General features: G+C 36.7%; 1 protein-coding gene across 7 annotated transcripts in view; it reads right to left on the bottom strand.

Moving 5' to 3' along the window:
• The window catches only part of LOC122260107 (ubiquitin carboxyl-terminal hydrolase MINDY-1), a 28,287-nt gene that overhangs the window by 9,490 nt on the left and 1,297 nt on the right, over window positions 1-17,500 (bottom strand). For 5 of the 7 annotated variants that reach the window (XM_043027218.2, XM_043027222.2, XM_043027219.2 and 2 more), the window contains exons 2-6: window positions 11,601-12,346; window positions 8,347-8,546; window positions 7,823-8,022; window positions 4,939-5,081; window positions 4,467-4,660 (exon numbers count right to left, since the gene is read on the bottom strand). In XM_043027218.2, the coding sequence (XP_042883152.1) occupies window positions 4,467-4,660; window positions 4,939-5,081; window positions 7,823-8,022; window positions 8,347-8,546; window positions 11,601-12,346 (1,483 nt within the window). Of the gene's footprint in view, window positions 1-4,462; window positions 4,661-4,938; window positions 5,082-7,822; window positions 8,023-8,346; window positions 8,547-11,600; window positions 12,347-13,695; window positions 14,039-17,500 lie in introns of those variants that run through there. The other 2 variants (XM_086551355.1, XM_086551356.1) reach the window with 2 other exon arrangements.

Here is a 17,500-nt window from a genome sequence, read left to right as displayed (position 1 = left end):
CACCTGGCAAAAGATTCAGACAGTCACCAGTACTGTAAGAATGGGAAGAGACTACCAAGATTATGCTTAGTGACTGCAATCATCCCTTTAATCATTTTCAATGGCAATTTCATCTTTCTTACTTTCCTAAAAGAAACAGAAAAAAGTATAAAAAAAAATTATTCCTCAAAAAATAAATATGAAGGTTCTATTGCAATGAGTGTACAACATAATAAGCTGATATGGAATGTCCAAATCAGGCCACTGATTCAGCTGTTTTTTTTTTTATCTCAAGATAAAAAAAATAATTTTCCTTTTCTGAACATCCAATTTGAGCTTTTAGGAGAAAAAATGGGAGGTAAAACAGCTGTAAAGCCCTTCTTTTTTCAAATCATACTCAAACTCTTTCAAAAGTAAATTGAACTGCCATAGTTTAGATTAACCCATTGTGTATGGGTGTCATGACATACATGACGCGGCAACTTTGGCCTGATGACAGGTGTCATGACATACATGATGTTCAGGGATTTTGGATCACTGTATATTTTATTGTGTTATGAGTAAGGAGTGAGTAAGGACGATTATTGCAGTTATCATTACTATAATTACCATAATATCAAGCAAACCTAACATCGAAAACCTAGATAGCACCACTTTCTTCTAGCACCAGCAGGAGAGACAGCCTTGAATGGCACCCATCCACGGTCTCTAGCAAGAACTATCTTTATAGAGCAATGGCACACAGCAAGTTACTGAACTCTTGCTCTAAAGTACTACTCATGAAGGACATGCAAGCAGAAAGAGAAAAGGAAGGTGACTCAATCCATGCCCAGTGTCTAAAATGTGCCCCTGTGCCAGTAGGGATGCCTTTTACTGTCGCACTCACAGTCATAAGCACAGGTTTCCTTCCTCTTCCCTATGTTATCTTCATTGTGGATGGTTATATGTTTCATATTCATTCATGAGTGTACATGAATATGAAAAAATAAAGTTGCTTTTTGTCCTCCCATACACAGCAATACTTCAATCACATTGAGTATAAAGAAAATAATGAGCTGGCATGGATCACATACTACAATTTCAGTCAACTGCAGCACTGAAAGAGCCTGTGATATGACATGTTTTACAGTGAATGACTAAAATGGAATGGGAGAAGTCAATGTATGTTGTCTGAAGCTGCCTTTGAAATAAAACCCCTCCTGGAGAAAAGGCTAATGAACCTATCCCCCATCTGCAATGGGTTAAAAAAAAAACTAATAATGTTCAAGAACATTTTATAATCTAAAACCGAATTCTAATCTCTATAAACTCCTAATTAGGGACATAATTATGTAAAAAAGCAGACAGCTCCACTTTCAACAGGTGGAATCCCTGCATACTAACTTTCTTAAACTCAGACCACATGTTTTCCCAACAGTAATGTCAAGATAGATACTCTTCCCTTTTTTTTCATAAATCTAAACATAATAAATCATTTTTAGTACTTAGCTAGACAACTGTGACAAATTGTTTGGTGATGAGCAAGTAACTGTAACAAGCATCATATGCCATAAGTCTTTAAACTTCATGGCATTTCATTCAGAGCTATTGCTGCTATCATTCCAAGCTATAATTTGGTGTTGTTTCCACAGAGCAGTGGAAGCAACATCAATATTACAGTTTATAATGTTCAAGATATGGCATTTTTTACTGGCCCAATTTATTACTTCTACAGTGCTGTAATGATGTAAAGAATTTTGTTTATCCCTTTATTTTTCCAGTTTCTAAAAACTTAAAACTTGCAAATGGATGGGTGATCCAGAAAACTTAAATATTTATTTATTAGGTTAACCCTTTCACAATGAGCTTTACTATCATTTTACTATTATTTTTACTAGCATTTTACTATCAATTACCTCCATATATGTGACGTGGCGAAAAGTGTTTAACATCAGGTGTCAATGAAATATGTGACGCTGCAACAGCATCTGCTCACAGTTGAAGTGCACACACAGTCATGAAGTATTATGGCTATAATAGCACTAGCTTCAGAGCTACAGGGTTCCATAGTCAGCTTAATACCATTTAGGGTAGTTTGTGTTGCCCGGAGGGCAGAGAGAACACTTTCCCCGTCCTCTAATTTTTAGCCAATGCTACTAGTTCGGTCATAACACACACCATCACCATAGGGTTAATCAAAGGAGCAATTTCAAGAAATTAACAAATTGTGTATCAACCAGTGAAGTCCTATCTGCTATGATTGTGGCATCCTATTCGCCACAATCATAAAAGGCCTATAAAAAATTGGCAGGATTTTTTCATATCACCCTAAAGGCCAACCTCCACCTCGGCCAATCAGACAGTCTGGTTCCCTGTCTCTTTTATTCTTTATCTTTTTCTTGTTAACCCATCCCCGACGGGGGAATTCTAGCCTTGAATGTCCAAATGCCGGGGCGTCCGAATTATTAGGCCTAAATCAATTGAATGGCTGGCACAATACTGTGCCGCCCGGCAACTGGGCTTTTGAATGCGCGGTACACATGCTGTACCACCCGTCCTGTGTGGGTTAAGGAAACAGAGAAGATAAAATAATAATTCTCGTATTGGATGGCACATTACATGCAGGCAACCCCCCCTTCATTCCATTCTTATCTCTCACCACATATTCTTTTTCTTGTTTTATTTGTGAAATATTTGCATGTTTGATATGCTTGTGTATTATGTGCATGGTAGATTAATCTAACTTTCCTTCATATTTGAGGGGTTCATGGCAATATTTTTCAACTGTGAGGAGTAACTGCGATATTTTTTAAAAATCTGTATGATATATGGAAATGAAATGTATCTTAATTTGCCGTGTAAATTCAAGCTCTTGAAATGCCAAAGACAAAAACAGGCCGTGGTGAAACTTGAAATATCACACTCTAAATGCAGGTGGGGGAACAGACATGCTCAAAGCCTAGTGGTGTTTAGGTGATTAATCAACTTCGGATGTTTCTGACCTTTAAATAATTGCTTTCCTGCATAACACATAATGCAGAAACCATGAATTCAAATCTGTTCATAGTACTACTAATTCATGAGTCTGCCAATTTAACCCATTCGTGTCAGGAAGATTATTTGCCTAATATCGATCCCACCAGGAAAATAACAAGCATGAGCAGCCTCCAGCCGCAGGATATCTCCTGACGCAATGACGCACTGTGCCTCTCAGAGCATCTTTTCCCCACTCGAATTCTATGGGGTGATTTTGTAGTATTTTACATATTTTTCAATACAAATGCAACTGCAATGAGTAAATACATATGTAACTATGTAAAAGAGGGAGAGATTGTGATGTGACAGGAGCAAAATATTCCCAAGATGAGATATCACATCATTCGGCGTGAATGGGTTAAGGACTACATTTGTTACAACTGTTTTTATCTTACTCCAACTGCAATGGTACAATTATTTTACTGCCTCAATATATATAGTAGATCCAACTGCCTCGTCTCCATGCTTTTAGTACATGGAAAGCTCCACCAAGGAGACAATATAAAATTAGAAGAAGGTCCAGTGCTTAAGGAAAAGGAAAACAGCATGTCAGAAGCACAAGGTTATGAGATCAGCGAGCCGTGACCAAGAAAGAGCCAGACTGAGTGATTGAAATTACTTCTAAAATTGACGGTAAGCCTACAACCGATCACATGCACATGAGAGAATTAGAAGTGTGCGGGAATGAGTGGTAGATACTGGTGAGAGGGGAGTACAAGCTTCTTCCATTAAATGTGAAGTTTGAGACACAGCTTCTTATTTTTTCCAGCTTCATCCTACTACATGTTCTATTCCCATTTCATTCATGAGTATGTGCTTGTAGTAATAATGTAAGCAAGCCTGCACTACAGCTATGCTCGACATTCTTACACTTCCAGTATGTTAAGTTCAGTAAAAATTATTTCTAACCTACGTTAAAAAAAAAAATTTCCCCATTTTTTCAGGGATCGTGTCTTCACACATAGATGGTTCCATGCGCAGACTCACTCACACTCACACTCACACTCACACTCACGCTCACACTCACGCTCACACTCACGCTCACACTCACGCTCACACTCACGCTCACACTCACGCTCACACTCACGCTCACACTCACGCTCACACTCACGCTCACTCTTACTCTCACTCTCACATCCACTCTCACATCCACTCTAACATCCACTCTCACATCCACTCTCACATCCACTCTCACATTCACTCTCACATTCACTCTCACATTCACTCTCAGTCTTACACTTACACTTACACTTACATTTACACTCACACTCACACTCAAACTCTTCCAATATACATGCAAACGAATCTCTGAACTTCACTGTCCTTTAGGGGGATCACAACAGATAGAGAGAACACATTAAAAAAAAAAAAAAAGAAACATTCTCTAGCCATTAAGCACACAAGATGACAAATAAACACATCGTCCCACACATTTCGCCCCCGGTAGTAACCACTGCACACTCTCCACTTACTCTGAGTTGATCTGCTGCTGCATGGTCATGTTCTGAGCAGCTTCAGAGGAAGGAGTTGACTCAGGTACAGGGGGGATAGGCTGGAAATTGCCGTTCACAAATTCAGAGAAAGTGGCATCAACGTCATTGAGTGTTTCCCACACCACGTTCTCATGGAGGAATCCTTGGTCGGTCAGGAGCTGGTACAACTGGTCCTGCAAAGATTGTATGAAATATAAAATTAATTAGACACTTGGCAAGGTAGGAAAACCAAAAATCATATTAATAATCATAATAATTACAAAAAATAACAGTAACAAAATTCATAACAATAAAAATATTGATACTGAAAACGATAAACAGAACTGACCCACAGTTTAAAATAATGATAAAAATTAATTGCTTCTCAAATATTTTGACTGCACGCAACTTCCCAACATGATTGACCTGAAATTACTGAAGATGTCTCTGCCTTAAGCTAATGAATATTTACCCCTCTCTTATATATGGTTGAGAAGTGGTTGTTCCTAAAGAGGACCGCAATCTCCTCCCGTTGCAAAGCCGACCCGAGTTCAAATAAGCCGTGGATAGTAAGCTGCGATCCACTGTTTGCCATAAACTCTTCACACAACATTGCTGTGAAATAGAATACAGAGAACCATGTATAATCATTCTGTTTGGGCTTCAGTCTATCAGCCTTTTGATGCCAGGAGTTTAGGTATACAAGCACTGTGCCATTTGGCTTTGTTTTATCTTTCTTTTTATCTTAAACACTGATGATCATAAACACTTACTTTCCAAGGAGTTAATAAGCAAACCTCCCTCATTCCTTGTATTTTTTATGAAAAAATAATAATTTTTATTACTATTATTATTGTTAATGATACAATAAAATAATTATTAATATCAATAATATTAGTAATAATGATAAAAGTAATAGTTATCAAAACCACTTTCCGAAAAAAAAAGGAATGGGTTAACCTGTGAGGTCCAGCAGGTCTTTTAACTGACTAAGTGCCTAGTGACTAAGTACTTTTGGGATCATCAATGTGTAAAAAAAAATAATAATAATAATAAAACAAGACTATAGAGGCCTGTAGTTGTCCCCATCAATGGGTTAATAAGTGAGGATATATCAATATCTTTTTATACTAATCTTGTCAGGGCAAAAGCTAGTTAGAAAGGCTTAAAGATCTGCCCAAAAAAAATAAAAGAAATCAGTCATATCTAAAGAGATAATAATGTTATAATTATAATCATATTACATATGATTACACAGAATATACCAAAGAAAAAGTCTTACCAGCAGTTCCATATTTCATAAGTTAGTAATTTTTATTTCCATAACTTGTTGCCAATGGATGTCACAACTGTAAGTCAGGATTAGGCTTTCTTGTACATGATAATGCATAAAAGAAAAGTGCTATCATAAAGTCTTGTGTCTGTCATGGTGCTAGTTTTAGAGCTACGCCTTTCTAAAGTCATCCTAAGCCCGAGTTTTGCAATGGTTTTCAGGAAAATCGTTCTGTCTATCAATTATCATAAATAATATATCTTTATTAACTTTCTTTCAGTATACTGACAGTTTACACACTGCATCTTCAGTAAAACATATGGAAACTATCAACTCTCTATTTAGCTAAAATTGCAGTTTCAAAGAATTTTATTTCCTTTAATGTGTATTTAGAGGTACCCAAAGAGGGCCTCTCAAGAAGTGAAATATGTACTGAGCACTTTTTATTCTTTTCTTAATTATGACAATCAAAAAACAGGTTCTATGACTATTTCTATAAACTGAAATCTACCTCAGGTAAGAATAAATGAGTAAAGATCCCCATTTCCCCCAAAAAATTGAAAATCTGGAAAAAAAAGGTCTCAGTTACACTCAGAGACACAATAGCCAAGAATATATGTTCATTCCACTTTCTCGATTTTTCACTTGCTTTTCTCAAAAGAGTAAGTTATATGAAAAAACATGTTCTTTAATTATACAATATTGCAAAAAAAAATTGGACATCTATAACATAAGCATGACTATGAAAATGGAAAAAGTAGAAAGATCCAAACCACAGAATTTGTGAATGTCTTCATCACTCAAAAAAAATTTAATGGAGGAAGGTAAGATAAAGACCCAACACAAAAAGGGTGAATGACTTATTTAGTACAGCATTATCAATATGATATGAATATTTTATTTTATTGCACCTAATTATTGTATATAGTTTTATTATCACCAGCATTTAGTTAACATTCAATTTAGATGACAAAAGAAAAAATTGAGAAAGTAATCTTTTATATCCAAATATTTCATTTGACTTGACCTTGTTCAGGTCCATATTTTTTTGCCAAGGAAGATAGGTCTGATCTCTTTTTATTCATACAGTTGTTTTGACTTATTTCTCTCATGAAAGTGACAAAAAATTACATATTTTTCACATTTACAAATTAACATAATTTTGGAGTGCTAGAACAAGAAGAGATATAAAACTAATAAAAGGGGCAGACAAATTCAAACCACAATCTGTGAATAAAGTGTTACCAGTCCCATCTTTACTAGAAATCCAAAAATCAACTCTTCCCTCCATTCCAAAGTTCTCCCTTACAGTCTCCAGTCCGCATTCATTAGCTAATATCATGAACCCATGCAGAATCCAATTGCACCCTGTAGTGTGGAATAAATCACTTACATACCTTATTGAAATTTTGAAGAAAAACATTCAAAGTATAATCAAGTGTTGTGCCTTGCCCTCCATCATTGAGAAAATTAATTTAGCCTATGGTGTGGTCCAAGTCTATATTTTTTCTTTTTTGATTCCATTCTTTAACATTTTCACAAATGCATTGTAATTCACCTAAATTTCAATTTCACAAAATCAAATAATCATTTGTTTAAAGATGACAATAAAATTTCTTTTAACCCACTCATGACGGGGGCATTCCAGCCTTGCACGTTACAATGTCGGGGCTCTCGAAGGCATAGGCCTAAATCAGTTAAATAAACAACGCCGTATAACATCACCCTGCGAACATGCCTTGAATGCGCGGTACCCGTGGTGTACCACCCGTCCAGAGAGGGTTAATATATAATACACACAAAAAAGGAAAGTAGATCTTTATAACCATACATAGACATAGATAAAAATATAGACTAATACATATATGACTATGGATACAGACTGTAAACAAAACAAGGAAGGAAAACAGGAAAACACATACATATACTAAAGGCCTTTTCACTATAGCGTTTCCTCAGGCCTCAAGGAAACAAAGTAAAAAGACCCCTGCTGCTTTGTTTACACAGATACATACGCATAAACAAAAATATAAATCAATATATATAGGTATAGCGACACAAATATAACATTCCTTTCTCTAACCTTTCACAAGCAGGTCATTATTGTTGTTCTTGACTGCCTCTTCCCTCCAAGCAAAGATATTATTGGTCAGCTGATTATAAGAGAGGTCAGTGATGACAGGGGAGACCTCACTGGAGGGATCCACAACCCAACCATGGTACAGCATGATGCCCAACAGGTCAAACACACACAGCTCACCCGTAAATTCAAAATCTCGTACTCTGATAAAAACAAAAAAGAAGGATGACACTCTCACTTGCCACTGTCACTTATCCAATGCTATTAGGTCAAAGTTGCAACTATGGTTTTACTGCATTATGTCATTCTATATGTTAAAAATCTTGCACACAGCCCTATTGAGAGCTTATACTACTTTCAAAAGTATTTTCATAAAGCAAAATACTGTTTAATCTATAAATATTCATTAATTACACATGTATGCAAAATCATTAATAAAAAATCTGTTGCACCTTGCATTTTCTCTAAATGTATACCATTCACTATACAGATAATACCCAAATTAAAAGATAGCAAGTAATACTTACCCCGAAAACTTAATATTCACATCAAGGCCTGTTAACAGCTTGTGCAATATACTGATGGCATCCTCTGTATTCTGCTCTAGATGTCTCCTCATCTCTAAAGGTAGAGAGTTGCGAGGCAGGTCAAACAAGGCATTGCCAACCATCAGCACCAGCTCTCCGCCAGTTATCTCTGTACGGTCAGTTGGAAGTGTAATTTGGCCCTGCAGAGAAAAATGTGTTCCATATCAGTTCTTAGAAAAATAAAGAAAAAAGACAAGGAATAATATCCATTGTCTTACCTTAACCCGTTAACGACGGATGACAAGATAACACGTCTAGTGGTTTTTGGGCGACACGACGGGGACGCGTTACTTTGTCTATCCCGGGGCGCGGGAGGAGCCAGCGCGCAGCGCTGGCTCGCGGCTAGTGCGGCCGAGAATCCCGACGCGTTAGGCTTATGCATTCAAGAGTCCCGGAATTTTGGTCTATTTAAGCCGGATTGGCCCCGTCGGGAACGGGTTAACAAACACATACAAATTGAAGTATTATTAACATGTAAATGATTAAGAAAATGGAGTAAAGTACCAGGTTAGTATAAAAGGCACTTCGGATCATAACATAGCAAGCTTCATTTTTTAGCCCATTCACGCCGGGGCAGTTCCAGCTTTGCATGGTCACAATGCCGGGGTTTTTGAACGCATAAGCCTAACACCTCGAGATTCTCGGATGCACAAGCCGCGAGCCTAGGCTGCAAGCTCGCTCACCCCGAGCGCCGGCCTTGCCCTGATACCTCGTCCCCGGCGTCTGACGCAAAAAACACAAAACGTGTCAGCACATTAACCAGCACGAATGGGTTAACCCATTCACGCCGGGGCGGAATTTCGCCTACTCCCGATAACGCCGGGAAGATTTCAAGCGCGCAACCGTTCGTGCCGGGGTGTTTTCCCGCTGCGCGCGGTCGCTCTGACGCTCGCAGAGCGTTTTTCACCCACCCTATCCTTATGGTTTGCGTGATTGCGTCTAAAGTGTAATCATGTGTAGAAAGTAGTGCTATGTTCAGAGGAGGTATATCAGTCGAAAAAGATGTTATAGCACTGTTTTTTTAGTGTTATTCTATTGAACTTTTTCCATATTCTTTACTCCTATGTTGTAATACCAATGGGAAGTGGAAGCATTCTTCTAGTGAGGTAACAAACATAGTTTTTTTTTTCAATTTTTTTTTTCTTCCTAAACGAAAAGAAAGAGAATATGAACAACCATACATGTGCATACAAGTGAATGCAAGTAACAGCAATGTTTTTTCAAGTGTCATTTTCTTTTAGTGGGGCAACAAAAAGATGTTATATAATTTTTTTTTTTTTTTTTTTTTATTCCTCGGCCAATTACAATTGATTTTACGATAGTCTTTCGACTCAGATCATCATATTCAACAAATCAGAAACAGAAATCACCATGCCGTAATCAATATTACGTATGTACCTGAGACGTCATTCATATTACGTTATATCCCATTTTCTACTATTTAGAAGGATAAACTAAAGTAGCTAAGACAAATCAAGTATGAAAATCGAATTGTACTAAGAATAATCTATCATTCTAATGCGGACGTTTCAGCACGTCGCTACTGGCCTCCCGGCGCGCGGGCCGAAAATGTAGCACGTGCCAGGACGTCACCCGGGTCCGGGGCTTTTTTCGACCACGTGTCAGCACGTCAACCGGCGCGAATGGGTTAAAGGCAAGAAAAACATTTTTTAAACTCATTAACAACAGATGACGTGATATCACATCATGTGGTGGTAGCACTTCCCGCCATGGAAACCCTGTCATGCCTTTATGTATGGCCAGCACACCCGCTGATTGTGCGACTATTGGCTGGCTGCTGCTTCAGCAGACAAATAGTCCAAGGCACTAGGCATACACATTTTGAAATACCCTGTGTTGTGTCTAGATGGAGGTAAAACCACCCTGGCCGGCATTATCAGGTTAATTTCAAAAGCTTCTGATTTTTAACCCTGCATTCTTAAACAACTCTTTAAAGGCTTCTAATCTTTATATATGCAAATCTCAGGAAGCAAGACAGATTTTGTTTGAAAATGTACTGCAAGGTATCTGTCTTAAAATCCTACCTCTTACAGAATGTAGAGAAAAATATCACATTCTATTTTACATATACAGTATAAACACTTCTATAAGGAAAAAAATGAACAGTTTCTTTTAGCCTTATTTCAATGTACATTTTGTAGTCCTGACTCGCACTCTAGATAGAGGGATAATTGGGGAAGAAAATGGTAGATCAACTCATTTTTGGATAAGGTGGCTTTCCATATGCTATAATCCTAGGTGCCTGCATGTCATCTTCCTGGTGCTAAAGCAAATTTCCAGAAGGGAATATAGGCAAGCATGCACAAAAAGAAATGAACTCTTTGATACTTGGGGGACAAGCATTTTCTACTATGGTTTTGTTTTATCAATTTCTCTATATTAGTAGGCTTATCTGATCTCACCTGTTTACCCATTCCTTAAATTCTCCTTGAGAAAAAAAATCATTTCTACTACAATTATCATTGTTACAATCATTATCTTCCATACTACCTTTATCATTATTTCTATAAAATCAACAACAATAATACAAATGATAAATATAAACACATTATTTCCCAAAATTCAAGAACTGGAGTAAACTATTAGCAAGTAGGTCTAAATCAACTAGAAAGTAGGCTTGTTAAGTGACTGCTTTTTAAATCATCTACATAAAAAGATAAAACAAAAGCAACACTGGATATAGCATGTATCAGAATCAACAGGCTAAATATGAGAAAAGGAGGGCTATGTTTACTTTAATTTTAGAATTTCTAATCTAAATAAGAAATGTCTCAATATAAAAGGTCTCGTCTGATTGCAAGTTCTGTATATATAACTCTGCTCACAACACATAAGTATCCTCTGCATCAAAGATAAAATTGAACTGTTTTGGGAAGTCACATTTCATTTCTCCTATCAAATGTTCATACATCCAAAAAGATAACTAATAATTTCAAGGCCTTTTCACAAAGTTTTGCCAAAATGAACTCAATACTCCTAGACTGAGATACTGGTACCAGCAAAAAACAATGAAGATATTCCTGACCTCTATAACATTCTATAAGAATGACTCAAGTCTGGAATAGAAATCCTGTTCAACTGATGTTAAACTATGATCAGCTTCTCTTTTGTTACACATAGCTAGTTCACAAGTCATTATTTCCAGTTATTCAAATAGATTATACCTTACATACCTTCAACAACATAACATTTACTATGGCAAGCAGAGGACAGGGACCATTGTTGTTCTGTGTGATGATTGGCACCTCTATGTCCTGCCACTTGATCTTCTTGATTTTGTGCACCACTTCAGACGGATCGAGAGGGTGCGGCTCAGGGCTGCGGTTTTCCGAGCTCTGAGTACCAGAAGGAGGGGAGGCCTCTTGCTGTTGGGATGAGGTGGCCTGTGGAGGCATTTCTTCTACATCTGGAAGAATGCCCATTGAAGGCAGCACTGACTCTTCCTTGCCTGATTCTCCATTAGCACCACTAGTGTCCACCTGACATTTGCTGTCTTTGTTTACGTCTTCATTTTCAGTTCCTAACAACTCTGGACTTCTAGGTTCAACAACCTCACACGTGCTACCCACTGTGCTACTTCTCTGTTCACTCCCCTGCGAGACAGGAAGGAGATCAGGCAATCCCACAACAATAGGTTCCCCTGCACTGTCATCTAATGTTGGCACTATGGTTGAATTAACTAAGTTTCTATTCTCCATTTGTGTCTGTGACTGAGGTGAGGAGACAGGAGGTACAGAAGGCACTAGAGGAGGCTCCTTCTTCAGGTCCTGAGAACCACCAAGTGCTGCACACTCTGTGGTGGGCAGCTCCTCCTGCCGCACTTCAGCCAGGTCTTGGCTCGTAGCCTCTTCCGCCCCAGCTGTTGCCATGCTCTCCTTTGGGTCGGCTGCCCCTACATCACCCACATCCTCTGTTTTCCCTGCAAAGGTGGAAGATATTCGTTAGCTGAATCACAGTCACTTTATCATCTAACATGACAGATCAAAACAACACCAGATTTGTAAAAATAAACATAAATTATGCTCCTTTTCAAATGCTTTTAATTTCATTCACCAATTCTGCAATGAATACACTTCCTTTTCAAAGTACCGAAAACAACCAGGTGTAAGTTATACAAAATAGTAGAGACCATTTATACTTGATTTAAAACTTCCAATATGAGACTGAACCTTATTCATGAAAGAAAAAATCAAATGTTGTATTTCGTATATCATAATAATTTATGAGACATTTATTAACTATTTCTCATATTCATCATAACCAAAGATTGGTTCTTTAACGATTCAGTGACTTCAATTAATCGAAACAATTTGAATCTGGAATGGAATTGGTAACAAACACTACAATGAAACATCAGCATAATAAACAACAATACATTTTTTATGCCTGAGCATCTCTTAGTCTCCACTCTTAACTCCACATACACACATCTCAATATGTTTAACAACTCAGATATCCCATAAAAAAAAATATGTGTTCCTGGCCATACAATAGGGTCTTCATTTTTCTACAATAAAAAGAATATGCAAAAGAAATAGCAATCTATACAAAGAAAGACATAATGACTAACATCTGAACAAATGCATATTTTTTTATGTGGTAAGGCAAAGCACTTTCCATTAATAACTTCTGGCAACTGTTATCATTAAGTCCCTTTTACTTAAGCTAACAACCTAACTTAATATAATATCTAATGTAATGTAATATAATATAATATAACATAACACATTATAATATATCATATATAATATAATATAATATAATATAATATAATATAATATAATATAATACAATATAATACATCATAGTACAACATAATGTAATGTAATCCAATGTACTGTAACCCAACCTAACCAAAGTCAAGCAAAACAAAACCAAACCAAATTTAGGATCTAAACTTAAACTCAGCCTGTACATCATTCCCTTGAACCACATCTTTTGATGAGAACTTTACCACATAGTGGGTGTATGGATTTAGCCTCAGAACATCAATATCACAACACTGTCCTTCATTTCTAGAGATTAATTAAGAATACAGCAAGTAGTTTTTCAGTTCCTTTACAAAGTTATTCTCTAATTTTGTCTACCTTCAGACCATCCAAGATTTAGACCCTTCTTTACTTTTGTCTACCTTCTCACTGTCCTATATTAACCAATCTTTTAACAGCCTCCCACAAAAATACATCCAGTAATCAAAATCAAACTAAATAAGTAAAACAAGACACACACAAAGTTAATAATTACCATTTATCACAAAATGGTACTAACCATACTTTTCAAAGACTTCTAACTAGGATCTCTCGCCTGCACGTTCTCCACACTTCAAATCAAACTGATGCAGTGAGGACAATAATCAACCGCACATCAGCGAGCACAATGCTACCATGAGTCAGCTAATGGTGAAGAAAGTTGCTCAACCAAGAAGAGAGCCAATATGAAACCCTGAATCACCAATTTGATCTCTATACAGGGACGTCTGTGCTCAACTGACACCTAATGCATGTCCCTATCAAGTTCCTCTGTAGATTTGATACATTGGTATGCAGCTTTGAATTTATGAACTATTGATGGTCTCTTCTTAGCATCCTCTTGATTCTAGAACAAAATAATTAACTTGAAAGGCTTAAATTACCAAAACTGAAAGACTATGTGGAAGAATACTAATATTAACCCTATGACAACGGTGCGTCACACTCGTGTGACATAGCTAAATTCCCGATGCCAGGGCGTCATGCCAGTGTGACGTTTCCAATGCAATATTGCAATGGCATAGGGGTTTTCGCGTAGCATATGCCCCGTCGGGAAAGGGTTAAAAGAGTCGAACCAATGATCCAAGTAAAAAAAAATCAACTATGAGTAGGCTAGCCGAGCTAAAATAAACTACTGGTAAGATTTTTAAAGCAACAAAAATATTAGAACAGTTATATTGCTCATTTCCTAAAACTGATAAATCTGTAATTATCAAAGCAAGACTGACATCTCTCTGCAAGCTTTGTTGTCAGGAGGGCACACATATTCTAGCATAAATATGCTTCTGTAATTTGGTGACTTGAGTATGGTACTGGGTAGCTATTTTGTCAATTCTGTAAGTTTCACTTCCTGATATCTTGGAACACTTTTTAGAATGTGGGGAGGAAAAAAATTGTCCTCAAAAAACATTCATTTACACCTCCCATAATACTATACCTAACCATTACAAAATGGGCAATATCTGAAGATGATCAGCCTGGATTGGGAATCTTAAGATTATTTTCAATACCTAAGGTATGCAATATAAGTCTATATACTAGCAACGTCATACTAATTAGCATTTGGCATAACAGATCATCATAAATGAAGGAATAAAAAGCTTGTAATTCAACAAAAGGAAGTATACAGTAGGAAAGTGGTCCTATGCCATGAAAATGCCCATCACTGCAGGGTTAAAGCTGAGGAAAACTGGCTATTCTAAAATTAAAATATAATAATAATAATAATAATAATAATAATAATAATAATATTAATAATAATAATAATAATAGTTTAATTGCCATCCCAGCAACTGCTTATAGGTACATCCCAATCAGTTCCTGCTGATTGGTGCAGTAACAGCACTTATCAACATTTTAGCAATAGCCAAGAAATATCCACCATGTATATTCTGGCATAATACAGCTTGCAGACCTTCCTGGCAATTTATCAAAGAATAAGGAATCAGCCCATGCTATTTTTTGCCAGAATCAATATATGTTGGCCTTTGCTTGTGTCGCTCCTGCATCGATAATGTAAAACTGCATCAGCATCACGATAAACTTGAGATTGTGGGTCTTTCATCAAAGATGTAAAGAACACAGCCAATATAATAAAAAGGAAAAAGACTCAATTTGACAGCCCATGCACTTGACTCCTACATAGTTGCCATAAGATTATAATATACCAAGATATATATACAGCTATAAATACTATCTATATTACAAAGGCCTTTAAAAAGTTCCTTTACATGATGCTCTGTATATCTATTAATTTAGTAATTTCCTATTTTCAATACTTTGTCTAATAAGGATAAGTAGTGTTAACTGATCCTTCTTACTGAGCTGTCTAATATCCTCTGCAGGTGCCTTCAGGATAGCAAGCCATACAATATGATAAAGTTCCCTCTTAATCATATTGTATAAGCATTCAGTATACCAATCGCAAGCTGTATTAGCTATATGCCCTCATCATTAACCTTTTATTATGGCAGTGTAATAATATGTACTACACTAACACATCTGCCTCTACCTTCTAGTCCCAGGGCACTCTAGCAAAGATTCAATGACCTCCACATATATTCTAGCGAGACAAAACTCATAGACCTACGTGGCAATTTCTTGTCAAAGGAACCAGTCTTAGTTCTCCCTTGCCAGAATATACATCAGAGATTCCCAAACTTTTCCAGCTGGTACCCCCTTGGCTTCCAGGTGGATTCTTAGCCCCCCTCCCTTCTAATATACATATTCTAACTTTTTTCCTCTTTTTTCTTATGCTTCAAATTGAAAACAGCAAGATTAAGAAGATGTATTTCACAAATAAAACCTAATTTACTTAAAAACAATTTATTTAGGCATGAAGCAAACGTTCAGACTTTTGAGCTAGGCATTCATTTATAATCATTGTATTATCAACTATAAACTGCATATGTGTTCCTTTACTTTAGTATTTATGACATATATATCATTTAGATTTTGTAAAATACAAAAAGTTATTTATTACTTAGCTGCTCCTAATGGAGCCCTGTCACCCTATCCCCTTTTTATTTACTACTTTTAATCATTGATATACATGATGGAAGACCATGGCGCTCTCTTGGCACTGTGCTACCATTAGGCTTGGACTTCAGATTGTAGGCTTTCCAGATCACAGATCACCGCAAATTTAAAGTGAATTTGGATAAACGCAGCCGATATAATTATGAGAACTTGTTCTGAAAAAGGATCAAAGTGAGTAATGCTGCATCCTCCTCACATCATGTTATAGCAAAGGCCAACAAGCTACAATCTATTTAGATGCTATAAGATACTGTAGATACTGTTGATAAAATACTCCAGATACTATAGATAAGATACTACAGATACTGCCATAGCATGAAGCAAAAAGGCCACCTATTTATTACAGACAGTGTAGTTTTACATGTTCTTCATAGTCATCACCTCACTTTCCATTCTGTTGGTATGGTTCTAATTTGAACAGTTACTAAAAAAAAGTTTGATCTAAATGCACATGCAGGAATCTTATATATATAAATATATATATATAAAAGACAGTTTGATAAGCCATAGATAGGCAACTCTACAATCCTTCAGTAATGCAAACGGAAAATATGAAGATTATCCAATATGAGATACGATGGACTTGGTAAGGGAACAAATGTTTTATATCGAGGAAGCAACCTTTAACCCATAAAAATCGCATCGTCTTACAATCTGACTCAGAAATGCACTAAAGAGTTATTTCTCTTTATTTTCGTTCAATCCACACAAAAAAAAATAGTTTCATGTTTGCAATCAACACATCAACATCTCTATAATGGTACTTGAAAATATAAAAATCCTTTTCTGGCTTCCTACTTAATATAGTTACAGAACATGCACGTCTTCACCTGAGCATGACTAAATTCAGTATGAGTGTCTTTTAGGTATGCAAGAGCTGCATTTATCGTTTCCATTTCAAGTTTTCTAAAGGGATAAATCAATTATTCACAGAGTAAATGTTTAGCAGAGACCCACGGTGGCTTTCTATTTCCATCTGTGATAAAAGGTCCACAGTCACAGAGGTCTAACCTGAAAGCACTCCATAGCGATTGCCAAAGTGTCTACATTATACGTTCGAGCAGACAAACAAACCCAGCAAATACATGTATATTCTGACAGACGTAACCGAAAAACATTTCCCAACGATAAATCACCAGAAATGTCAAGGGGCCCTGTCTTGTCTGAATATAAGTAGAGGTTCGTAGATCCACTGGTCATTGATGGAGCTCCAACAGGCACGGAGGCCAATGGCAGATATGCAAGCATGCACTATTCATTTGCCATTAGTGTTCTTTCTCAACTCG

Source organism: Penaeus japonicus, unplaced genomic scaffold (genome assembly GCF_977035675.1).
Source record: "Penaeus japonicus unplaced genomic scaffold, GWHDUDI00000001_assembly GWHDUDI00000025, whole genome shotgun sequence".
NCBI lineage: Eukaryota > Metazoa > Arthropoda > Malacostraca > Decapoda > Penaeidae > Penaeus > Penaeus japonicus.
The sequence above is the reverse complement of the archived record's forward strand: the minus strand, read 5'-3'. Positions and strand labels throughout refer to the sequence as shown.